This window comes from Anser cygnoides, chromosome 3, assembly GCF_040182565.1.
Source record: "Anser cygnoides isolate HZ-2024a breed goose chromosome 3, Taihu_goose_T2T_genome, whole genome shotgun sequence".
In the NCBI taxonomy this organism is placed as follows: domain Eukaryota; kingdom Metazoa; phylum Chordata; class Aves; order Anseriformes; family Anatidae; genus Anser; species Anser cygnoides.
The window spans coordinates 107,843,017-107,869,310 of NC_089875.1; the positions used below are offsets into that span (position 1 = coordinate 107,843,017).

Below are 26,294 nucleotides of genomic sequence, written 5' to 3' on the forward strand. Positions count from 1 at the left end.
TTTGTAAAACTCAAAACTACTGTAAGGAGCATGAGGTTTATCTTTTAGATATATAATCTGTGATTCCTTTACTCTCCTTCCTCTGGTTATGTTCTGGTTACCCGGTTGAATATTAACTCATATATCTAGAACTTGGCTTCCAGCAGTAACCCTCCCAAACACCTGAACTGCTTTTATTTATAACAATAGGGAAAACAGCCAAACAAAATTGTCACTGTTTTCTCACAAAGTTATTGTAGTTTAAAAACATTTTCATCAGTGACCCGTTGAGGTTTATTCTCACCAGCAGATGGCATGAAGGCACCAAATCAGTGATGCCAGCTATGGGTCCTAGAACACCCTGATATTCACAGCTCAGGACTTGCTTTATGTTTTCTGGACCATGTGTTGTTTCATGGATTCATTTATATGCTTTAGGTCTAGAGTCTTGGGTCATCTGTGTAATAAAAACCTCTGATATTTTCTTGCTCTTCATAAGATTGCCAACATCTGATCACCAAAGCAAGAGTGTATGTACCGTGCCTAATGTGATACGTTAAACAAAGTCATTAGAGATCCAGGGCCTAATTCTAATCTTGTTCTGCTATTTGTAACTTTTTCTGAAAAACAAACAAACAACAACAACAACAACAAAACTAGTATTAATTCTGAATCACATCCTGTTTGTCTTCACAGACATGCAAAACAGTGGTAAATGTACAAACGTCAGAAGCCGAATTGTCTTACTGTTGCTTCTGCTGTGTATTCCTTATCTGTAAGTCAGTCTCACAGCAAAATTTACTGACTGATGTCAGTAAAGTTTTATAGCCTGATGCTAAAGATTCAAATCATAAATCTAATTATTGAACTTCTCATGAAGTCACCAGGAGAACTGACAACTTTGGTGAAGAGCAGGAGTCTTCAGGGGATATTAAGTGGTATATGCATGTTCAACATTTTCAGCTTCCTGCTATTATGCTAAGGTCAAAAGGTTTCATTCCTAACTCATTTCCCTCCTTGGACTCAGACACCCATACTTTATCTGCCATAAGAAGAAAGTCTGTTTTCTTCTATCCCCTGAAGCTCATCCTCATCTTCATTGTCTCATGCACTATATCCACTCTATCTGTGTATGCTCTAGCCTCAGCAGTGTGCAGATGGGAGTCAAGGAGACTTTTCAGACCAGAACATACTGTCCCAATCTCCTCACGCTTATAACAGTCAGACTGCTACCTGAAACTCTTTAGAAACTGTGAAATCTACCTGTGTTGAAATTGGCTCTGCTATGTGGCTTACCTTGGTGGACCTTCTATCCACGTACAAATTGATTCATATAATGAATGATAAAATGTATTTTTATCTGTGCCGTATCAGTATGTCCAACAGCATCTCTTATGCAGGTCTGGCAGAAAATTGAAGATGTAGATTGGAAGCCACGGACCTATTTGGAGTTGGAGGGTTTGCCTTGCATATTAATATTTAGTGGTATGGATCCACAGGGGGAGTCTTTGCCACGGTAAGATCTGGTATTTTCTTAGTGGAAGTTTTTTATCCATTGCTTTAAAAATGTCTAAAAATTAACTGTTTAAATGCTTGTGGGAGAAGAAAACAGATTTCAGTGTCAAGATGTTGCTTTTCCATTTTTATATCACAAATACAAGAAGCTTATTATTAATAATAATTCCCTGCTTATAGAAAGATATGAAAAAAGTGTTATGAGAGTTGTCCCACTATACAGGAGAGAGTAAGGGTATATTAAAAATAAATAAATAAAAATCTATAGCGACTTCAGACACCAAAAGGTAGATGAGACATCTGCAGGATGCTGGCATATGTGTTACAGGACATATGGAGAGATCCATGCCTTCTGGAGTTGAAGCTGGAAGGCAGACAGGATGTTCTGGGGCCACCAAAATAGCACTACATGTTTTTGTATGTTCAAATGAATCCCATTCTGTGTGTTAGGCTTAGAACCCACATGATACCCTTTTTCTTGTGCTGATGGTAATGTTCAGTGCACTGAACATTAAGTTAAGCTGCTTAACTGGATTAAGAATAATAAAACTGCACACCATAGTGGTAAACCTATTAAGCACCAAAGATATACTGTGCTCTATCTCAACCATAGTTTAAGTAGATCATTAAAAAAGTTTCCCCTTTGGCTGCATCTGGAAAAGAAATAAAGTAGATTACAGTGAATTTTCATATTACCCCATCTGTTTCTCTCCAGATCACTGAGATACTGTGACCTACGTTTAATAAATTCATCTTCTTTGGTAAGGACAACCTTGGAGCAAGAACTTGGTTTGGCAGCATACTTTGTGAGCTCAGAAGTTCACACAGAGAAAGCAGTTGTGAACGATGTGTTAGAAAGTGACCCAGAGAAACTAAGCAGCACTGATAACGAAGATGAAGAAATAGCAACAGAAGGTATTGCTAGTAGTAATAATAAAAGAAGCTGTAAAATGATTGAGTTGTATTAGAAAATACAAAATTACGTGTGATATCTAGTCAGTAAAGGTTAGCCAGTGAGTTAGCTTTACTGAGTTACCTCTGCTCCTCTCTTTTGCTTTATCTTAGTTAACCACTGTTCTCTCACCCTTCCTTGCTTCTTGCCCAGAGAGTGCTGCTGCTGAGGCATTTTAATCTGTCACAGTCATGCTTCTGCATGTATTATTTCTCTGCTAATTGGTTCTGTCCTCTCTTTTTTTTCCTCTCTGTGCTTTGCCATCTGGGAAGCAGTGACTTTGCAACAGGGACATCTCCACCAAAACTCCCTCACTGATCCTGCCTAACCTATCCTTGCATACTGACAGTGTTGAAGATTCCCCCCAAGGGAACTGTTCAAAGTCAAGCTGAATAGTCTCAAGTTTGTAAAGAATTAAACATCATGGCTAGAAAAAATATCTGAATGTAGCAACTTCAGAGTGCTCCTTGAGTACTCCTGAGTGCTGTCCATGAATCCAAATTGAAATGGTAGAGTTGGCGAGTTTATCAGTTTTTAAGAGAACAATTAATAACATACACATATGTAAATATACAGTGATTTACCCAGAAAATGTATTTTTTATTTGGGTGAGAATTGATGGATGTTATGAGATACTATTAATTTCTTAATATTTTTTTCTTTACTGTTTGTTGTACCTTACAAGTGGGGAAAACAAGGAATTTTAATTCCTGTAAGTTAGGTAAATCTCAAACTGCTTGATTTCATTTCCTTTTTTTTTTTTTTTTTTTTTTAACTAATGAGGAGGAAGAGGAACTTGTTACTGTTCATTTATTGAACTGTTATTCATTGATAGCAAAGAGAGCAGAACAAGCAGAACAGAAATATTTACTTTAATCAAACAAATACTTTTGATGTAGGAATGAAATACCTATGGTCATACTCCAACTGTCTACAACAGAAGCCTGCTTTAAGTGGGATGAATACCTCTGCCCATTTAGTTGAAGAAAGCCAAGACTGTACGTGATCTGAGTCAAGGGTGCACTGAAGTTAGGTATCTAAGTTGTAAGGCTGTTTGCCTAGTCCATTAACTATGGTATGCTCCTCAAGAGCTCAATTCAGAGCGGCTAAGATGATAGACATACAGCAGTGCTTATGTCTCTGTTTATTAAGGTAAAATTGTACAGAAACAAGCATTTTGACATAGAAGCCTAAGCTATGAACCTCAAGCAAATATTCTTGGTGGCTGTCTAAATATAGACTGTCATTACCAAAACCTGAGATGTAATTTGTCCGTAGAGCTGTAACGTAAGGGGTAGAAGGTAATTTCATAACGTACTGACAAAATGGAGGTCATTGGCAGTTGGCTTCCCTGACACTAGATTTGTGACGAAAGTAAGGCATGGGTTTGAAAGATAAGACATGGTTGAGACATGCCTGGAAATTGCCAACTCCTGGCAGCAGAACTGATTTTGTGAGGCTATTGCAGCTCAGCGTAGTTAGATTAGACCACAGGCTGATCCACAACTGCACGGCAGGACCAGATACTCTCCACATTGTAAACCATGTCAGGATGAGGACAAAATCCAGACAAACTTGTGTGCTTTTTGCTGCTTCAGTAATGTAGCCGTAACTCCTCACAGGCTTACTGAAATTATGTTTTGTTTTTGCTTTCCCCTGCTACCATTCCTGAAACAGGTTCTGCTTCAGAAAAGAGAAGTCCTATGAAAAGAGAAAGATCTCATTCCCATGACTCTGCATCTTCATCTCTCTCTTCAAAGGCTTCTAGTAAGACCTTAAGATTATCTTTGTTAAGTTATTGTTAGGATATTAAAGAGACATTTTAATCATCTTGTTAGAGAAAGAATTAAAGTAATAAATCATTCAACTTTTGGCAAGGCCTATTTTAATGGTGCCACTAAAGACAACTTAAAAAAAAAAACACCTTTAAGAATCAGACTTTTGAACTATAAGAAATAAAATATTTTCTTGCTTGAAAAGTAATCATAGGGTGGAGTACCTAAAAAGGCACATTTTTTAATGTGGGACACTGAGGCATGAAACCTGAGTTAGTACTGCAATGGCTGACTGTGCTCACTGAAGCTACGACAGCCTATGAACAAGAAAACATGCCTCAAATTTTTAAAAAATCTTTTGAAAATCTGTGGGAGAAAAAGCACGCTCAGTCTTGTTTGTGTTTTTATATTTTTGGTTTTGCTCTGCAATGTTCAGTCATTAATTTTGCTCTGTTTGGAAGCTTCTTTAGAGGTGGATCATTTTTTAATCTTTATTTCCTTTTTAATCGGCAAATTGACATAGAAAGCATGAGGCAGTGTTGAGAACTACTAGGGCTTTTTGTCTGATAAATTTCTTTGCATGCTTTTAATGCAGATAATATTAGGAGAGTTGAGTGAAGTGCAGAATATAAATTGTACCATAACTATATAGGAGTTGCGATGTCATGCAGCTTTTTAAAAACATGTTTTTTGCCAGTGACAATAAAATCTTTTTGATCTAATTGTAGTTTTCACCATGCTGACATGCATATTTGGCCTGATTTCTTTTCTGCAGACACAATGGTTGTTACAAAAGGAAAAAAAAAAAAAAACAAAAAAAACACCACAACAACTTAAAGAAATTTTTATAAACTTTCTCACCACTTTAATTTCAAAATATGTTTTTCTTCTTTAAAGTTGTGCTGTTGTTCAATTCACAGTGTCCATGTGGCCAAAATTTGCCTGTGATTAAGGAAATCTTCCTCTCCTGTTAGTACTTATTTTCCTGTAAGGGCCTGTTAGTACTTATTTTCTTGCATTCCTTTAAACAACAGTTTAAGTAATTTTGTAGTGGTCTTGAGAGATGATGGTATCTGATGAACTCCTGACTCAAGTGGGGAATGGGTGAGGGAAGGAGAGGACAGAACAATCACTGACAGCTTTCCTATGCAAATTCAGTTTTTGTAAAGGTGCTTGCTGCATTGAGACAGATACTCCAAACTAGTCCCATTAATACTTCCTGTATGATTAAGGTGAAAGATAGCAGGAACAGGGGTGAGGTTGCGTTACTTGACAGGCACTATATCAAAGTGATTTTTCAGTGTTTAACTGTGACATTGACTAGATGACATTGTTGCCCTGTATTGAAATAAAATTTTTCTTTTAGTTACAGCATTCTGCAGTGAGTCATCGCCTCCTTTCGTAACAGCAGGAGATACAGCAAAATCCCCCCACCTAAGCAACAGCACTGAAGAAAACACAAACAGCCATGAAAAGCAGAAGCAGAAGGTAGACAAGGGGGCACAAACAACAGTCAGCAAACATTTACCACCGGTAACAGAACAACTGGATACGAAACAAAACATAAGAAGTGCCCAAATTTCCATCACCTCCTCATCCTCTTCACCTTTCTCCTCCTCCTCTTCCTCCTCTGCGCCTACTCAGAACTCCTTCATCCTACAGACCTCTCAATGCTCCATGACCAAAGCATCAAAACAGCCTCCCATAGTTTTCCTGCCCAAACTGGTTTATGATATTATTACTTCAACGGACAGCAGTGGACTTCCCAAATCATCTTCCCTTTTGCCTTATCATTCTGTTATGTGGGCAAGTTCTTTTCGTCCTCTTATGAGTAAGATGATGACTTGCACAGAGCAGTCTCTATACTACCGCCAATGGACGGTGCCCAAGCCAATCCATATGGACTACAATAATAGGAATGAGGGCAGAATGGACACCTTTCACCCAAGGAGGCTGCTGCTGAGTGGGCCACCACAGGTGTGTAATAAGAGCAAGGTATTTTCATTCATTTATTTTGTTTAATTTTATTCTCTGAAAAAATATATTAGTTATTAGTATTCATGCTTAAAACATTTTTTGGTGAAGAGTAAGTTGCTTATGTTTTATTTTATTTCCTTATTTCCTAACTCCCTTCTAATAAAATAATCTTTCTTTCTTTACTGTTTGTTAGTCTAAGTTCAAAGACAATGAAGCTGGAGCAATGTTCATTTTCTGTCAGGCTCTCTCCCTTAAAATGTTTTAAAAGATAGTTTTCCCAGAACATATATTGCATGTATCATTTCAGTTTGCTAAAGATGAATAAGCATTTACATTTTGAATAAAGATCAAAGATCTGAACAAAACCACTTTCTTATGATCAATCTAAAGATAGTTGAAAGTTTGCACTTAAGGTATTTCTCTGCCTCCTCCACATGGCAGACAGAAATAGAAGCTGTTGTAAATAACACATGCAAGAAGGCCTGTTCACTAGCAAAGCTGTATTTACCAGATGAATAGCAGACTCAGAGTTTTAAAATTTTATTTCAAAAGATGCATGGAAGCCATGCAAGGAACTAAGAAGTTCCTTGTCTTCTAAATTTTCTAATCTCTGAGCAAGGTGTCTCTCAGTTTAATGCATGTTACACGCTAAAGTTGATATTGTGCCTGTTATGTTCTGCTGGAGTACCAAGCAATGAAGCTGTGAGTATCAAGCTAGGAGTACCAAGCTAGAAAGAGATCCCATGCCTACAGAGAACATACAGACATCCTGTGAACATCGGAAGTCAAAAAGGATAAATCAAAATAAGGCAAAGACCCATGTTTCCTGTTATTCTAACATCAAACAAAATAATTCATCTAAAGATAGTTACGGATTTAACACTCTTCTATTCCAATCCATTTCAAAAAGAAAGTATATATTACTATTTATTAAATGATTTTATTCCATTGTACATCTGAAATTAGGGTTCAGTAAAGTAGGAAGAGCATAAATGGGCTTTTCATGTTGGAGCTTCCTGCAAATGTTACTGTTATGTGTAAAGGATTCCAGAAAGTACTCTGATGAGAAGTTTTACAATGCTCTCCATTCCTTTGATCTAAATTATCTGTTTTTGCCTGCCAAAGATTGAGGAATTATATGATCAAGAAACTAAATGTCATACAAAGCTGCAGCACAAAAATGAATACATTCTGGAACAGATTACCAATTTGCATCTCTAAGAAAAACACAGGCTGTCACAAATTTTGATAGAATTTTATATGTATACACATCAAAACCCACAAAGATACTATTTCCAAAGACACCCTAAATATCCAGATTTGCTGGTAAGTAAATACCACTTTAGTATTCATTTGATCATAAAGTATTTGGTTTGGGGTCACAAATGCAAACCGGAGGTTCTCAGAAGAGTCATTCAGAGACTTCTGAAAGCATACTATACATCCATGAGAAGGATTTGTTACTTAACACGTATGATACATGCCGTTTAACTAATTATAATGAGACAGGCAGCTTGCTTATTCATTGGCTCCCTACCAGGGTATGGCAATCACCACTTTTTGCTATCAGGTGAAACCTTTTTTTTTTTTTCAAATATGGAATATGTCTCCTATAGACCCTTTGTACAGCAGTGAATTTCACCCTTGATATCCCTTCCTTTACATGCAATTCCATCCCTTCTCCAGCTGTTTGCACAATGCAGGTTATTTCCTAGTCTTTTATTAGATCATACAGTTGGATCAGTTCTTGAAGGACACTCTTCACATTTATATCCAATTTATATTTTCCAGTTCTTTCTGAAGAATATACATGTTTGACACAGAACAAATTCACACACTGATGTCACAATTCACAGTTTAGGGGTATATCTTAATTTCAATAGGTGGGAAAAAGCAGCTTTGCTTCCTTTGGTATTTTAACCTCCCAAAGTACTAAAAACACCTGTAAGCCTCAAAAAGAGCTGTAAATATATGTTGACTGTTTATTGGTTTAAGGTATAACAATACAGGATCTCTTCTAGGGTGTAGTTACAATAAAATTTACAGAAATAAGAATTTCCCTTCTCTTTTGGGGAATTTTCCGTACTGAAATAAGTTTTGCTCACGTGCGATCGACAGTACTATCATGTTACATGGACTCACGGTTAATGCATGAAGAGATATAGGCAGAAAACTGTGGCATCTTCTCAATGAAAAACAATTATTAGACAGTACCTACTGGAGGATTAATAACATCTCAGACAAAGTATTAGGGTTCTTTTTCAAAAATTAGGAAGTAGTTATTTTCTTCATTAGACAGAAATTACTTTATTAAAATTAAAATCAGGAAGCAATTTGTTGGTTAGAATGAAAAAACATGAAACAGACACAGGAAGAAAACTAGACATACTAGTGAACCAAAATTATAATTCTCACTGTCAAGGCAATCAGTAGTAAAGTACACTTACCTTTCTCTCACAGAGACATTTTACCCTCTGCTCTGGGCTGGTCAAAATGTTCTGCCATAAGGCTACTTTTCATCTATCCACACAGGTGATTAAATTCTCAAACACAAGTGATTCTGATCCTGAAAGGTGCCTCTTGACATCAATTAAAATAGTAATAAAACAGTGGGCTAAGAAGTTAAGCAATGGTCTGAGTGCATCCTTTGGAATGAAATGATGTTGTAGACTTTCCACTGTATCATTCCAATATTTTGTTTTTCTTTTTTGTAGCTTCAAATTGAAAGCAAGTTTGTTATATTTAATCCTTACTGAGTGCTTGGAGTTTCTGCATTATAAGCTGTCGATAAATCCTGAAAAAGAGGATCTTCAAGTATTGATCTCACTAAAAACTTAGATACCTTTTGGATTTCCTCTACTCTTATTAAAACTTTACTACAATGGGCTTATATGCCATTCTTCTAATGTAATAAAAGTATTAGGGAAATATTTAATATATCTTTTGTTAGCTGTCTTTTAGCAGAACATAGCAAGTGGAAGCAAGGAGAAGAGCCAGCACCATTTGACCAGCTGTCTGTGGACCATCAGCATATTTTCTATGAATCACTTCTGGTTTACAGACCACAGTCTGAAAACCACTGCTGTGGCATGTGAAGAACTATCTCGCCTGGAAATTAAAACAGAAAAGCCTTATGGAATTATTTCCCCTTTGCCATATTTCTCCAAATGTGAAGACTGAAATCTTTTGGTGCTTTCTATCAACATGTAAGAGTAATAAAGTACTTCCAGTGGTCCTGATGTCCAGGGTCTGGAACAAGTTAAAAAAATAAAGGAAATAATTAGTGTTAGACCTGCTGCAACAACACTTTTGAATGTCCTTTGTATGAATAAATGTGGAGGCACACATGCAATTTCTCTGACTGGAGTCTCTCTGTCTCTGGTTCTTAGACAGTTTATTTTCAGTTTATCATAGGTATTTATGGAAAGTACAGTTCAGTGGTCAAAATATTTGGATAACTTTTCACTCCCATAAGCACTATGTGTCTTTGACACACAAAAAAAAAATGGACCTTCATATCTCTAGAATTTTCTGCAGGAAGAATTTGAATTCATATTCTTTCCTCTTGCTCGTGTCCCACAACACTCTTTGTGAATGAAGAACTGCAGAGTAAACATACTCTTAGTTTCTCATAGGCCAAATCACACCTTGTGTTTAGGATACAAATAGAAACCAAAAAACAAAATCTTTGCAGGACCCACAGTCCTTGGTTATCATAAGTTTAGTCAAGATTTGAGATTTTTTGCTTCTTAATCTTCTGTGATTTTCTTCTTCGGAGTCTAATTCATCATACTTCTGTCTTCCATATTCAGATAGCCAGAAAAAAAAAAGTGTAAGGCTTCCATTATTTGAGTATGTCTGGCCCCCAAGTGCCTTATCCTGCTTGCAGGATCTCTTTGCAGAAGCCCCATAAAACTGGTCCAAAAGAGGGGCAGTGACAGATGAGATGAGAACTCTTCAGAGAGATCTGGAAGCTCTGTTTATTGACAGCTACTCCATACTTTCAAACAATCAAAGACACTTTTTGCATTTCTGTTTTGTCTAGAGATGGTGCACATAGAAAACAATATTATTAAATTTAAAGGCACATTTACCGATCTGGGCATGCTACGAATTCAGGGCTCTTCCCTTCTGGAGAAAACATTGATTGTCAATAAAAAGTCATTTTTCTTTTTTCTTGTTTTCTAAATGAAGTGAGAAAAGTGTTCTGTATTACAGCAATTCAGTTCTTCAGCAGGAAAATGCAGGTAAATGTGCAACTGAGTGGAATCAAAATATGAATGTTGTCGTGTTCAGCCTGAGCTCTGTGCTGACAAAAAAAAAGATCCTGAAAATGAGAGATTTCTGTCCATTCCCACCAGCATTTTCCATACAGTGCTGCAAATATCTAACAGTCCATAAAGCTCACAGCATTGTCTTAGGCAGTTTTTATGTGACAGATAGTGAGATTGGGTGAGATGTGATGCACAGAATATCAAAAGTGCATATGTTGTATTTTCCTAGTTTGGGAGTAGTATTTTAGTTCTGTGGCTTTCAACATTTCCAATTTGTGACCCTACAGCTTTGTATATTTGAGTCAATTGACAATTGACAGCTTTCATCCAAGTACCACTTAGGGGCAGCCTGCTGACCCCAGATACATTGTTGAAAACCATTGGTGAAAACCTGTTTCCTGAGGGAAAGGAAAAATACATGTACAGAGAAAGTTTTAAACAGTTACCAAAGGGGAAAAGTAAGGTTTTCAGCCTGTTGATCTGTTGACAATTCTAAATATATACTTCAAAAAGATTAGGAATTACGGCTGTGTACTTTTGACAATTGGTCTCTCATTTGTTCAAAATTAGGGAGCTCTTAATCTGTCAGGCCACCCAGTGCTTAGTGAAAAGATGGTGGGAGGCACTTTAGAGTACGTTCATAATGGCATATAAAGGTAATCTCTGACATGAGAAAAAATGTAGAAAACATTTTCTAACAGAACAAATTATGATCAAGTTTGCCTCAGATGTGGGAAGATAAAATGTTCTTTGTCTGCTTTATCAATAAATAGCCATTCCAGTGAACCTTAGAGCCTTATTCCAAGGTCAGTAGAAAGAGTTTCATCAGTCTTAAGGGATTTTTCATGAAAACCTATCCTGGGAGTCAGTAACATCTGGTCTGTGGGCTGAGTATAGCCCATGCTCTAATATCCTCTATTCAAAGTCACATTTTTCCTGTGTTACCCCTGGATAACACAGGGTTGTGTGCTAATACAAAGGTCTACCAAGTGCACCTGAAAGGCTTATTTAACCCTCAGCAGGGAACAGGGGACCCTTTTCCACTCTTGGCAAAAAAATGCTTCATGTGCAATCTGATTTATTAAAAGCAACAGACACTGAACTTTGACAAAATAAATGCTTACTTGCTCTTGCTTCGTCTGCAAAGCCTTAAATGGAAAAAATAAAAAATAAAAAAATTAATTTTGTGGAAAATATTAAATACAATACTATTTTTAGTAATTCAACACCCTATGCTTCTGACATGTCCTAAAAGTAATGGCAGTGAAAGCTGGACTTTCAATTCAGCAGTAATGTAGATGTAGTCCAAAATCAGACAGTCGCATCAGGAGAATGTGCCATAGTGGACCTACATTTTAACCTCACTCTGTATTCTCCTGTGAGAATGAAAGGAGTTTGCTGGTCTCTTTTTGCTCATTGAAACCCCTTATGTACTGCTCCCTGCTAAAATGTATTGGTTTGCAAAGCTGTCTGCTTAGATATGGCATTATTTACTTAATGTTATCATCAAAAGCTTTGTGTGGAAGACACAGAGCAATTAATTGAGTAAATCCCTGGCTGCGGCTTACGCCTTTCAGCTAAACAAACAAACTATAAAAGGACAGTGATACAGTTGGGTGTAAGGAAGAGAAAATACATATTTTGTGTTGGTAAAAAAAGAAAAGTTAAAGCTACAGTCTTAAAATAATTTTAAAACTTTTAAATGTTAATTTTTAAATGGTAAATTGGTAATTTTTAAAATTTTTTTTTAAATGGTAATTTGGAAACAGTGGAAGGAAAATAATGTCTTTTCAGCTCAAGAGGTGAAACAACACATTATTACATATACCAGGTCCTCCAGGAGTGGATGTGGCCTGCACAAGTTCACCAGTAGAGGTATGCCACTTCTTCAGGATAGTCAGTGTACTTCAACAGCAGTCAGTGTGATGAATTGTACAAGTATGAAAGGGTTGAAGTAATTCTTTAGATATCTTGTATATAGAGGAGCAATTTTTGGAACATTTTTTGAGTTTATATGAATTTTTAGAAGTTCACTGCCAATGTAGCAACTACAGAAGAAAGAGAGAAAATTCTAACTTGTTAGACTAGATCTGTGATATAAAACGCATTTTCCAAACTAATTTCCTGCATAGAGAGCACAGAAGTGTTGGACATCTAAACATGTCATTTTTGCTTAGGAATATACAAGTATAGGGATATGCAAACACCAAAAGTTTCACTGCAGGTGCAATTTCCAGATGAAAATGAAAGTTTTTCATATATTCATATATTCATATTCATATTCATATATTCATATTTTCTGATTTATATATTTACAGATAGGGAAAACAGGTGCCTATCTGCAGTTCCTCAGTATTTTGTCCAGAATGCTGATCAGACTGACAGAAGTCGATGTTTATGATGAGGAAGAAATCAACATTAGTAAGTTCTTGATATGAAAATATTTGCTTCTGGAAAGTGTAGACATTTGTTATGTTAATTCAAGAAGTAATTTGCCTGCATATTTGATGCTGTTCACCTTTGTAATTGATTTATGTTATTGAAATATTTTATACTGTCCATTTTACTCATCAGATCCTTCATCTTCTTGACAAGGGTAGAAAAGTATTTCATTGGACTAGTGCTCTTTTTTACCTGTTTCAAAAAAAGGCCTGATTTCACTGCACATTCTCTTTGACTACTCTAGTCTTATCACTAGAAGGTGTGGTAAGCTTTAACTCTGCACTGGACTTAATTCTGTGATTTCTGAAGCAAGGTTTCTTTTCCTTAATGGGAATAAAGTATCTTTCCTCAACAGAGTTCACAAATGTGGTGTGGAAAGACTGCAAAGGCCTGGATCTAGGTAGATCAGTCTTACCAGGACCTTGACATTGTTTTCATTATAATTCCACCAACTGTTATAATAAGATTATCAAGGTCTTAGAATTAAAAGAAACATTTAAAAGCCAGAATTTTCTTGACATATGAGGTTCGTTTGTTCAAAGGTGCACATCTTTATGCATAATAATATTGCTTCATCAGAATGATGAAATAAAAAAAAATGATTTAAGAATTGTAGGCATAACAAAACCTTCTATAACAATATAAAGAATGTTTAAAATTGTAATTCCATGAATTTTTATTTTTCAATAATACCATAGACATAAAAGAAGAACCTGATCAATGCTACCATCAACCTGGAGATACGTGGCCAGATTTGGAGACATTTAAGAAGATCCCTTTTAACTACACTATCCATGACCCGAAATATGAAGATGCAAGTCTGATTTGTTCCAAGCTTCAGACAATAAACAGTGAAGGTTAGAATTTGAAAAATCTAGAATGGCATACATATATGTATTCGTTTGGTTTTAATGTGATAATTCTGTTGATTTTAAACAGAATGAAATCAGAATTGCACTTGACTAGGTAATAATGGAAAGAGATTTGTAGTTTGTTAGATGAAACACCAGAGTATGAAACTTATCAATAGTTTATGGAATGCTAAATGGGTAGTGTCTCATTGAAAAAGTTATGATCCCACAAAAAGAATTGTATATTTGAATGTTTTTATGTAATAACATTGTCTTGTTTTGTAGCAATGTAGTGACATGCATTAGTTATGTACTTGAATTTGTGTTCTTAAAAGTGTTTATAGGTTTATTTAGTTTAGGTTTTGGAAATGGTGAAATGCATCTAGATTACTGGAGTACTCAGGTGTGAATTAGTCCTCTGGACTCCCTTAAAAATCTTTCATGAGAAATAAGCTCTTCTAAAGTAAAATTTATCTCATGATAAAGTATACATGTAAGGTAGGTCAGGTCAATTAAAGGCTAGATGTGTCTGCTGCTTTCTGTGGGCTGTAACACTCATCTAGCTTACAGGCAAAATAATAAATGAAAATGTCTACAGCCAGGTGAAACAAATCTCTTACTATGGCCTGTATATAAGCCAGCTGGACGTACACAAGCCCATGAGACTGGGTAGGATGCATCCAAGCATTCCAATGGAGCTGGCCAACATCCAGCTCCTGTTGTAAGGTTCCTGTTTATCATCTTTAAAGGTAATGACAATTGTTGGGGTTTCCTGATGACTGGAAAAAGGCAAATACCAAGCCTTTCCTCTACAGGACAAGAAGAAAGATTGAAGCAAATACACCCTAGTCAGCCTACACTCAGTCCCCCAAACAATTACGGAACAAACCCTCCTGCAAGCCATGTCTAGGCTCCAGCCCTGTGATCACAGTATTCACAGTATTCAGTATTTTGTATTCACAAACTAATGTAGATACACAGTGTAAGTACAAGCGACAACAGACACAAGGCGCAACATGGGAAAATACAAGCAGATAGTATGAAAAATACTTCCAGAATAAGAGTGCTCAAACTCTGGAGCAAGTTGCCCAGAGAGACTGTGGAAAATCTATACTTAGTAATTTTTAAAATTGATAGGACAAGAGCAACCTGATCTGATGCTGAAAATTTGAATGAAGTGTTTGGCCAGATGACATAACATAAGCCCTTTTCAACAGAAATGATTCCCATTTAAAGGCTGCATGGAGCTCATGTAGTCATGGTCTCAACTCTGCATAGGTAGGTGTTCTCATCATAGGTTATCATTAAATCTCATCTTTCTTCTGTCTCCCACAAAAGAAAACTTTTTATTTAATGTGGTTATATGTTAAAAAGCAACATCAGTAAGCTTATTGAGTTCATTTCTCTTAATTACTGTGATGTCCATCACAGGACTGCAGATGTCTGTCTTAAGACCCTTTTTTACTGTTTATTAATTTTCAAAGTGTTCAACCAGTAATAGCAGCAGCAGCAATAATAATTTTAATAATCTAGCTTTGCTTATGCCTCAGCTTTATGTACATTTCTACAGAACTATCATAATCATGAACTTGCAGATACATCTTTGTAGTGCTCTTTGGTGTACGCATTAATTTATAAAACACATCAGAATAAATTCCTATTTTGTTTGCATTTATTTACTCATGCCATTTTTCCTAGAAAATAAAATGATAGAAACAGTCTGTCATAAGGGAATACATTCTGGACTTGAATACATGCTACATCTATGTTGTTTCTTTTTTAAATAGATAGGTCAATGAGCAGGAGACAGGAGGATGTGTATACACGCCGTCAAACAACTAGAATGAGATTATCCAAGTATGCAGCATATAACACCTATCATCACTGTGAACAGTGCCATCAGTATATGGGTTTCAATCCCAGGTACCAGGTAAAGATTTCCAGATGCTACCTATCAGAACAAAAACTGATACAGACAGAGACCGAACTCAGTTTTGTGTTCATTCACTGTATCTGAATTAGTTTACAAACTGTATCTATGTATTAAAAACAAAGAAAGTGCTAATCGACAGATTTTGTTATTTCTTGGGGTTTGCCTGCCTTGACCAGACTGCAGATATGGGTACTTCACAGGACTGTTCCTCACCTCATTTACACTAACTTATTTCAGTGCTGTTATGAGCAGTCTACATGTACAATACCAGTGAAAACTGCTCTCCCAGTAAACTTTTCACACTGGGACTTCCTTACGTTTTGATCTGAGTTACCACAAAAGATGTTACTTCTGAAACTGCAGTACTGCAGTATAGAGTATTTTGTAAATGGCATATAGGTTGTTATTGCTCGGTGTGACTCTCCAATTTCCTGACTATTAGAATGTGAGGAAGAATGTATTAGCGATGCTAACACTGTTTTTTATGTGTCAGATAGCATTTCTGAAAGCAGCAAGTGGCGTGTAAGTATCGGTACTGTCTGCATACAAAGCTGAAACAATGGTTTCAAAAGAGGGAGCCACAACTTTTTTTTTCTTCTTTTTTTTCTCAGTGTAATATATCATAGGGGTAATATCATCAGTGTAATATATCATAATCATATGCTTAACACATAGTGAATCATTAGGTAAAATATAGTGCAATACAGTAAGTGATTGTTATGCTTTTTGTAATATTATGAATGTGTATTAACCACAGCAAGACCTTGTAGGAGATGTTTGACTCTAACCACTGGAATTATCTTTTTTTTTTTTTTTCCATTCTCAGCTTTATGAATCCACTCTGCACGCATTTGCCTTTTCCTATTCCATGCTGGGAGAAGAAATCCAGCTGCATTTTATCATTCCAAAGTCAAAGGAACATCATTTTGTTTTTAGCCAGCCAGGAAGACAATTGGAAAGCATGAGACTACCGCTAGTCACAGATAAGGTAGATGGATTATTATATTTATGTCTGTGTGTGGGAGAGCAACATGACCAATTTTTAAATTTGTTGAATTAGGATTCTTTACACTTCTGGTCCTGCTATCAAGAGATAATAAGGATGTCCTGACACCAAGCTTGTATTTTCTGCCAGAAAGGGAGACATGAAGCAAAGCTGTCAAACCGCTAATAAATTTTTTCTTTTGCTCATTGCCAAGGCTGATCCTTCAGTACATACGTTCTTAATCTGGGGCAAAAGTTCTTTGGTTATGAGTTTAAGATGTTAAAGTGAGAATGGTTTCAGCAATGAGCCTCAGAGACATGGTTTCTTTTGTCAAACTGTTTACTGTAAGGAAACATTTATTTTGTTGTAGAAGATGACAGTAGATTATCTATCTTATTTTGCATAAATGCTCAAATGGTTTCATAAAAGAGCAAGGCTTTCAAAGAATCTTTGTCATGGCTTTAAAACTGTACAAAGAATTGCAGGGCGCTCTTGCAGAAAACACTTTATATGATCATCCATCTGATAGGCTATACAATCTTGAACGCTGGCCTTTACAGAGACTCCTAATATCTATGCTTATGGTGAAGCTCTGAATGGTTCAGGCCACACTGCCTGGATTATTGGAACAATTTGTGGAACAATAGTAAGCAGTAGCACTTCTATCTTTGAGAAAATAAGCTTCTTCCAATAAACGATAATCAATCAATATGACCTCCCAGTTTGGACATTTATGCCCAGCTCAAGATTGAAATGGGAGACCCCAACCAGCAACCCAGCAGCAACTGTACAATGTGAGGATGAAAGTTCAGTAAGCTTGTGCTTGGCTAGGTAATTGGAACTGTGCATTGGGTCCTTGTGGATTCTTTTCTTGCTTCTGCTAGTGGCTTGCTCTAAGAGTTTGCCAAAACTGTTTATTCTTTCTTTGCTTCTTTGTTCATCTTCTCCAAAATGGTGCCTTCCGTCTTTCTGCAAGCTTGAAAAGTGCTATGAGATATAAATCTAGATTATGAAACCCTTACAATTTTTTTTTTCTCAATGTGTTTTAATTTCCCCTTTGTAGAACTCCATGGGCATCAAACCCACCATGTTATACTTTGGCAGTTTTAAATCTGGTCTGCTTAATTGTGAGGGCTTTGGAGAGTCTCTGTGAAGAGGCACACATTCATTCTGCGTCCTTAATGGTCTTAGTAGGGACCAGGCTGAAATCAGTTGCCCTGACTGGAATAGTCCTGGAAGTCTGTAGAAACAGGCCTCTTAGGAGCTGTACTATAAGACTCGAAGGTACCTAGTGAGTTTAAATGCATTCAAGTTTGGATGATAGCCAGTCATAAGACTTTTATTGCAGTTTTGGACTAAGATGTTTCTTACCATCTTATGTCATATGGACCTGAGTCCTTTACCAGATCTAGCCTTGAGGTCCATGTGCATTTGGAAGGTCAAGTTTTTAGCAAGACTGTCCTGTCCACCACACTCTCACCAGTCAAAGAAGCTCATAGAGTTTTCTTTTTTCCAACTCGTGCTTATTTTCCTATTAAGCTAATTTAAAATGTAGCAATGTAGAGTCACTGAATCTGACTCTACTGACAGATTTGTTTCTCCTTGTTTAAACATCATCCAGCTTAATGCAGAAACTCACATTTCTATTTATTTACAGAATGAAGATTACATAAAAAGCCCCACTTTTACTCCCACCACTGGGCGTCACGAACATGGACTTTTCAATTTATACCATGCAATGGATGGAGCCAGTCACTTGCACGTTTTAGTTGTCAAGGAATATGAAATGGCCATATATAAGAAGTACTGGCCCAACCACATCATGCTTGTTCTTCCAAGCATTTTCAATAGTGCAGGAGTAGGTAAGTATAGCCAAAAGTTCTAACAAATGAGAACACATGATTTGGGCCCTTGAGGTGGTGTTATTCATCAGTGAAATGTAGATATACACCTGGTAGCTACCATATCTGATCTGGTGACCTGGATTCTCTTTGAAGACAATGTGTCACAGTCTCAGGTGCCATTCACTTAATCCTGGTCACCTAGAACAAGCTAGATGAATCATATCATAGAAATATTTACTTTTCACTACTGATTTTAAATGGAAATGAAGGTGGTTAATTCAGATGGAGTTACCTCCTCTTTTTTTTTTTTTTTTTTTAAGTAAATTGTGTGCTATTTCCAGAAGCCTGTGTCGCTGCTAGTTCTGTGTGGATATCTCAGGTAGCAAGGGGAGCCTCAAATATCACTACATGCTTCTGTTTTTTCAACTGAATTGTGCTCAGGCTTGTTGGTAGAGGAGGGAACTACAGGATCTCACAGAAGTGGATCATGTGAATTTGTGAGGCTGGAAGCCCTCTACTACAGTCTCATATGTGTGTGGGGGAGAACAGAGATGGGAGAAGATTAGTAAGCATGCAGATTATGTACATGTCTTAGGTAGATTCTGTTAATATAACACCTGTGAAATATTCAGCACCTCGCTTTAGTTCTGGAACAAGTTGTAGACAGCAGCAGTGACAAACATTCAAAGTAGACAGTCAAGGGAAATTGTTCCTGTGTTGTTCAGTTAATCATTTCTAGATGTTCGCACTAAGATATGATAGTGGAGGCAAATATCTGTTAAGTTAAAAGAATTGGTGACTAAACCCTTAAGACATTAACAAATCTTTACTACAGAAGTCAAGGCTTCCTTTTGCATGCTTCCCAGTGGGGTCCTGTAAGTCACTTAAAGCAAGTGACATGGGAGATTGGCCCCAGGGAGTGTCAGGGTGTTAAAACCTTCAGAGTGAGTCATACCCTGGGGTGCAGAAATGTTCCCTTTAAGAAATTTCCAAGATAAAAGCAAACAATTTCTGTCCCTACTTTTCATCTTATGGTTTATGTCCTTGGTTTCAGGTGCTGCACACTTCCTCATTAAAGAGTTATCTTATCATAACTTGGAGTTAGAACGAAATCGGCAGGAGGAGCTGGGGATAAAACCCCAGGATATTTGGCCTTTCATTGTCATTTCAGATGACTCCTGTGTTATGTGGAATGCAGTAGAAGTTGATTGTTCAGGAGACAGGAAAAGGTAAATAGAGGAACACAGGCTTTTTCAGCTGATCTCTTTTAAGCTTTCACTGCATATCAGTTTTGAACTCACATGTTTGATATACTTCTTTTACCCTGTACTAGCACGGAATAATATTTGCCTAATGAAAGAAATGTTTTCCTTAGATATCTGGCTTTGCATAGCACACTGTTTAGTGCCTGTTTTTCATTCCTGTCCCCTGAGGATTTAAGTGCCTTGCAGCCTTTGCTGTATAGTGTGACTCTGGTTCAAACTAGAATAACTTGGACTGAAAATTTCAACTTCTTTAAACAATCCATGACAGACTGGGAAAACAAAGGCATTCAAATGTACATTTTTGTCAGATTTTTCCAAGGAAGCTAAAAGACATTTTTGTGAAAATTGGGCATCTAATTTTCCCTAGCTCATTTGTCAGTCCCAGTCTGTGTGTCTCTTTCATTATTTCCCCAAATCCCCAAACAAGTGTTTTTGTTCTCATTGCTTTAGAACATTATTTGTACTAGATATTTCTGTCTACTCCCATACATAACAATGTTATTCGGGATTTATAGCAAACCTTGAAAGAGAACTAAAGTCAGCAAAAGCTTTGGTATTTATGGACTTGAGTGGCAAGCTAGGAGGATCTCATGCTTTGCTCTCGAGTTGCTGGCACAAAGCCAGCAACCCTCGAGTGGTCATTTGGAATATTATCCAGGTAACTTGAAAAGTTTACAAACCTGAGTAAATATTTTGAAAGATCTAAGATAAATTTCAGACCTAGTATATCAGTCCCCAGTGCATAAGTATTAGTTAATTGTAAGTTTTCACTCTATCCTGGAGTGAGAGGTGAAACATTGTAATAAAGAAAGACAACACTGAAGTTACCTACCTGATGCTCATAACTACTTTTGACTGTTCAGAACTGTTGTTCACATAACTAAAATTCTGATTATTCTCTGTGTACTTTAACACATTTTCCTAATTACTATAGTGACTATACATGGACTGAAAGGAATGTTTCCTTGAAGCAAATTCTGCAACATATTGAAGCAACTCCCAATGTCACTCACTATGCGTTAATTGGGATGAGGAAATGGTCCAGTAAAGCAAACAGTACTGAGATCAAGGAGCCTTTCTCCTGTTGCCATGTACATGATTTCATTATGCTAAATGTTGATCTGACACAGAATGTACAGTACAATCAGAACAGGTAAGTGAATAAATAGCATCTTTCAAAAGACAATGAACCAAATAAAGGAAGTTTTACAAATGCTCGTGTTGGCTTTTTGGGGAAATTGTTAATAGGAAGCAAACAAATTTTCTTTTTCTTATTGAAGGTTCAAATCCTTCCCAAATTACCATCAGTTCGAAAAGGACATGAATCTCCATAGTTTCAAATAAGCAGTCATATCTGAATCACAGAGAAAATGCATTCAGCAGTGTGCCCTGTAGTGCAAGTCCACCAGTTGTCTAGTTCAAGCAGCCTTCTGGTAAACACCATATGTCTGGATGGTACATAGCCAAGTCTTGTTCTGACATGGAACTGAGGTATAGTTGGGCTTTTTATGCTGAGCAGCACAACACAGAACACAACAAAGGACAAATTTCTTTACTGTGAAGGTGGTTAAACACTGGAAGAAGATTCCTTGCAGGATGATTGATGCCCCGTGGCTGTCAGCGTTCAAGAGACATTTGGATAATGCCCTCAATAATGTTCCTTAACTTTTGGTCAGCCCTGAAGTGGTCAGGCAGTTGGACTGTATGATCCTTGAAGGCCCCTCCCAACTTAATTGTTCTGTTCCATTCCATTCTGTTCCGTTCCATTCTGTTCCATTCTGTTCTGTTCTGTTCTATTCTAAACATTGGAGCATACTACATGTACGCTCATCAGCAAATTCAGAAGGAGTAAATGAACCTCATTAGCATTAGTGGTTTTTCTCATATTCTTCTGTCTCTGAATTCCCATTTTTTTCATTTATTATTTCACATAGTATTTCAGATTAAAGTACTGCCATACACAGTATCACCACAGTTACCAGAATTGTATTCACTAAATACATCATCTCATCGAAAATCACTGATTTATGGGAATTGTTCCTGTTTCTGAGGGACAAGCATTTATCACAACAGAATGAAGTAGCTATTGCTAAAGGTGGGATTCACTTGCCTAAAGTGAGACTTTGGCACCTCAGGATGTGTCCACATGGGGCTGACAGGTATGACATGAAATCTAAGACACTTATTTTTCTGTGAGCTATTTGGGATAGCCCAAGTCATCTAAAATGGCACTGAGCACCTAGACTTGGATAACCAAACCCCGTTGTACTTCTCAGTAAAACTGTCTCAGGAAGATGTCTTATGAAGTCCGAGTTTATTTGTAACTTGGGGAAGCGCTTCTGATTCCTTTAGTCTAGCTAAACAGATGACCTAAATTTTTATCATGACCAGTCTGACACTTTAAAAGAACATTTTAAATTTGTTCCCATCCATCTTCTGGCACAGAACTGTGCTCCCACGCTATCTAGCTGTATTATCTTATTAGGCAACATGAAGGGCTAATGGAGAGAATGACAGTGCAATAAAACACAATGATATGAGTACAGGCAGCAATGCTAAAATGTCAGGAATGCGAGACAACGCCACCCATTTCCTGTCTGTGTCTCTAATCCATGAGTGGCTCACCATAATGCTGTATGGGGGTGCTGTTAAGGCCGAAGCATTACATGACATGCCGAGCTGAGCTGGCAAAGAAAAAAGTATATTTTAAAACACAGAGGAACTGACAGTCAGGGATAACAAATATCCATGTAGATCAAAGAGAAGGTTTTCAAAACATATAATCAAATATCATTTTTCTCACTAATGCTCACTGTTGCAGTAACTGCTTAGCTTTCCTAAATCCAAGCCCTGGATGTTAATCCCACAGTTCTGCACATCATCCTGTTTCCTGTGTAGTATCTACATTCAAAATGGAGAACTGAGTTTGAATTTCCCAAAGGCCAGAAGATTTGCATGTAGTCAGCTTTAGAAGTTTACCTTCTGGTCCATTTTATTTTTGAAGTGGGCCAAATCTAGCTCAAGGATGTCCTCATTCTGTGTGCTTTATTCCTATGTCTCAGCAGTTCTGTTGGACTAAGGAAAGAGAAATTGTCTTCAAATAAGTTTGTCTCTAATGCAGAATGACATTATTTCTGCAGAGGATTATTAAACAAACAAACAAACAAACAAAAAACACAGATATTTGTATTCTAAGGAAAAAATGAGTTATCATCTAGACATTTGAAATGTCAAATTTCAAATATCAAATGTCTATCATCCATGTCCTTGGAAGTCAAAGGAGTTAATTTCCTTGACCTTATTTGGGGTAGTAATTTGTGTATCTTTTTTCTATGACTGCATTATTGTATGAAGAGGCAAATAAAATAATTTAACTCCTAGGTCTTTTCCCTGGCGTCTTAATGCCTTTCTTCTATAACTTTCCCCTGTGTTTCCAGTCCTTTTACTCTGTAAGTGGTTCTTCCCTCATTATGATTTTCTAAATTTCAGTCCAGCCATTGTTAATGAACTCATTTATTATTACAAAGATGAAGCCTGTTTCCCTGACTGATAGCTACTGAATGGAGGGTTTGTATGTTTGACACCGGTCCTTTCTATTGTACAGATCAAAGACGAATGCTTGTATTTGTTAGTCAGTGATGAGAAACATTGCTCTGAATTGCTATGATTTTCTTCTTCCCAGGTTTATGTGTGATGATGTTGACTTCAACTTGCGTGTCCACAGTGCAGGCCTTCTCATCTGCCGGTTCAATCACTTCAGTGTCATGAAGAAGCAAATTGCAGTAGGAGGACAGAGATCTTTCCACATTAAATCTAAGGTGGGAACTGGCACCTCTGCTTCACCATTGTTAAAATTCTGTTTTCCCTTTTGTACCCTGTAACCAGGAGAGCTGAGGTATTATGGTGCATCACCAGTTGCCAGTAATGGGATATGTCTGACATGTCTTTTTTGTCTTTCTTCCTGAAATCCACAATATTCTTGGTATAAATGCACCAGTTTGTAATCATTTTCTTTAAAACTTTCAAAAATACCTGAAGAATTTCTTTACAATTCAGATAACCATTCACTATAAGTTTTTTGTCTATATCTATTTGATTACTCATCTTCACATGATTTCACATTTAGGAGTACTTTGGTTTCAAAGAAGAAACCCCAAAGACTCTATAAATACAAATATAATTCTTTGAACCTCTGAAACATTTTCGATAGCAGATATTTTTGTCTGAATGACTTTGCTTCTTATATAAATCTTAGATATATAGGATAGAGATGTGTTTTGTACAAACTAAAATTCAGATAAGTGCAACTTGATTGATCAGGATTCATCTGTGCCAGAAATGTTTTTCCTCATAGGTGTCTGACACTCCAGTTTCAATCTCACCTGCTCAGTACATTTGTGCTCCTGACAGCAAGCATACATTCTTGGCAGCACCTGCTCAGTTGCTTCTTGAAAAATACCTCCAGTATCACAGCCATCGCTTCTTCCCCCTCTCATTGAAGAATTATAGTCATCCAGTGCTATCTGTGGACTGTTACCTTAACTTAGGACCACAGGTATGGAACAAAGTAACCTTCAATCAGCTCTAGAAATGTATGGCCTATGTTTTGGATGAGTTTGTTGAGGCATTTATTCATAACAGCCTTCAAACAATCAGATATGAAATCCTCATGTTGTTAAAATAAAATTCTTTGTCGTATAGAGATACTGAGAGAAATTACACATAAAATACATGTAGAGCAATACCAGAGTTGTCCAAAATACTTATATAGTCTGTGAGTGGTGTTAGAGTCTGAATTAATACAGAGCACTTTTTTTTTTTTAAATAAATGTTTTCTTAATCTGTTGTAATTTGACCCTTCCTATACCAAATTTCTTCCAAATGAGTGTTTTACAAATGCTACCTAGTCCTGAGAAAGCCCTTCAAAGTACATATGTTTTAGATTACTTTTGACTGATTCGCTGAGGCAGAGAAGCAAATACCAAGACATGCAGCCAGAATGGGAGAAGTTGACATTAGGTCTCAAGAGCTGTTGACTCTCCCTAGTGGGTTTGGATCTAAAACCAAGGTCATATTTAAACACAAATGTAGGTCAGATAGAAGTGCAATAGTAAGGTGGTGGTGTTCAGTAGAGAGAAACTGTTTTTACCTTTTCACCTGGCTTGAATACTAAATGAAATTCAGACTTGTTGGATTTACTAACTTAACTTCTTTACCCAAACAGTTGTTTAATGACCTTTCTGTCTATGCTGTTCCCAGAACATTTTGACTGTGTCTTTTAATTTCCTTTCTGGCTGAGCTCCTGCAGGTTCCCACCATGCCTGGAAAAAACAAATTGTGTTGAAGGGCATTGTACTATTACTGTCTTCATCCATTGCACTGTTTCAGCTCTAATCCATTCAGCATATGAAATGAGTTTAATTAAGTTCTGGGATTTTTACCTGAATTGGTATATGATACAGTAGGATTGAAGGAATTCATGCAGCTATTTTATACATATAGACATGCATATAGATATCCTGGGCTGTCTCAGTTGCTGTGGGTCAGCCTTCTTCCACTGAATCATGCTGATTTATGCTAGATATGGGTCTGCCCCAAGTAAGTAGAATAGCACTTTGGAAGTAAACTCATGTGGGAAAGATTCCTTAATTTTAAATTTATAAACCCTGAAACGGTGCTCTAAATATTCCTGGTTCCCTGTGGATTGGGGGAATAGCTATAGAAATGAAGTAACTAAACAACAGGAAACCTCATACAATTATTTATATGCACAGCTCTACTGACTTGAGTAATCCCATTGTGATGTAAATGAAATTAGACATTTCTAAAGGCTTCTTCTTGTTTCAGACTGCACAATTACTGTATTTGCTCTTGTGTGGGTACACTGTGCTGGGTAGGTCACAGACTTATGGTTGTTTGGAGCTGTCATTACCACAGCTTTCAAACCCTATCATATCTAAACCACATGGTAATAATAATAATGAATAATTAGAACTAATGAATAGTTATGAATACTGTTTTTATATAGCTTTTAATAATTAGGGGGATTTTTAGAAAAGAACTGTAACAATCACAATATTTGGAGTTGGAAAGCAAGTCTGAATGTGAGTCAGGTGTGAATATTGAAAGGTATGAAACCTTAGCTAGTAGCGTTATATAGAAGCCTGAAGAAAGCTAACTTACGTGTGTTTTTTTTTTTTCTTCTCTCCCAATTAGATTGCAGTTTGCTATGTGAGTTCTCGGCCTCACTCTCTGAATATCAGTTCCTCTGGTTTGACATTCAGTGGTCTCTTGCTGTACCTCTGTGATTCCTTTGTTGTAGCTAGCTTTTTGAAGAAGTTTCATTTTCTTAAAGGTGAGCTGCAGTAATTTTATTACAGAAAATTATATATCCTGGTCTCTAGGAATCTGGGCAAAAATGGGAAAAGTACTATTGATTTTGCATTTTATATAAAAATGTGCATATATATTTATGTATATGTTTATATTTGTCTTCATATGT

The 26,294-nt window shown here is 36.7% G+C and overlaps 1 protein-coding gene across 5 annotated transcripts in view; it reads left to right on the plus strand.

Moving 5' to 3' along the window:
* The window catches only part of GREB1 (growth regulating estrogen receptor binding 1), a 96,505-nt gene that overhangs the window by 66,885 nt on the left and 3,326 nt on the right, over positions 1-26,294 (plus strand). For 3 of the 5 annotated variants that reach the window (XM_013172634.3, XM_066994940.1, XM_013172635.3), the window contains 14 exons: positions 1,380-1,495; positions 2,210-2,409; positions 4,124-4,213; positions 5,588-6,216; positions 12,791-12,893; positions 13,613-13,771; positions 15,553-15,695; positions 16,525-16,686; positions 18,341-18,545; positions 19,582-19,756; positions 20,727-20,945; positions 23,475-23,610; positions 24,147-24,347; positions 26,009-26,147. In XM_013172634.3, coding sequence (XP_013028088.2) covers positions 1,380-1,495; positions 2,210-2,409; positions 4,124-4,213; positions 5,588-6,216; positions 12,791-12,893; positions 13,613-13,771; positions 15,553-15,695; positions 16,525-16,686; positions 18,341-18,545; positions 19,582-19,756; positions 20,727-20,945; positions 23,475-23,610; positions 24,147-24,347; positions 26,009-26,147 — 2,677 coding nt within the window. Of the gene's footprint in view, positions 1-1,379; positions 1,496-2,209; positions 2,410-4,123; positions 4,214-5,587; positions 6,217-9,148; positions 9,342-12,790; positions 12,894-13,612; positions 13,772-15,552; positions 15,696-16,524; positions 16,687-18,340; positions 18,546-19,581; positions 19,757-20,726; positions 20,946-23,474; positions 23,611-24,146; positions 24,348-26,008; positions 26,148-26,294 lie in introns of those variants that run through there. The other 2 variants (XM_013172639.3, XM_013172640.3) reach the window with 2 other exon arrangements.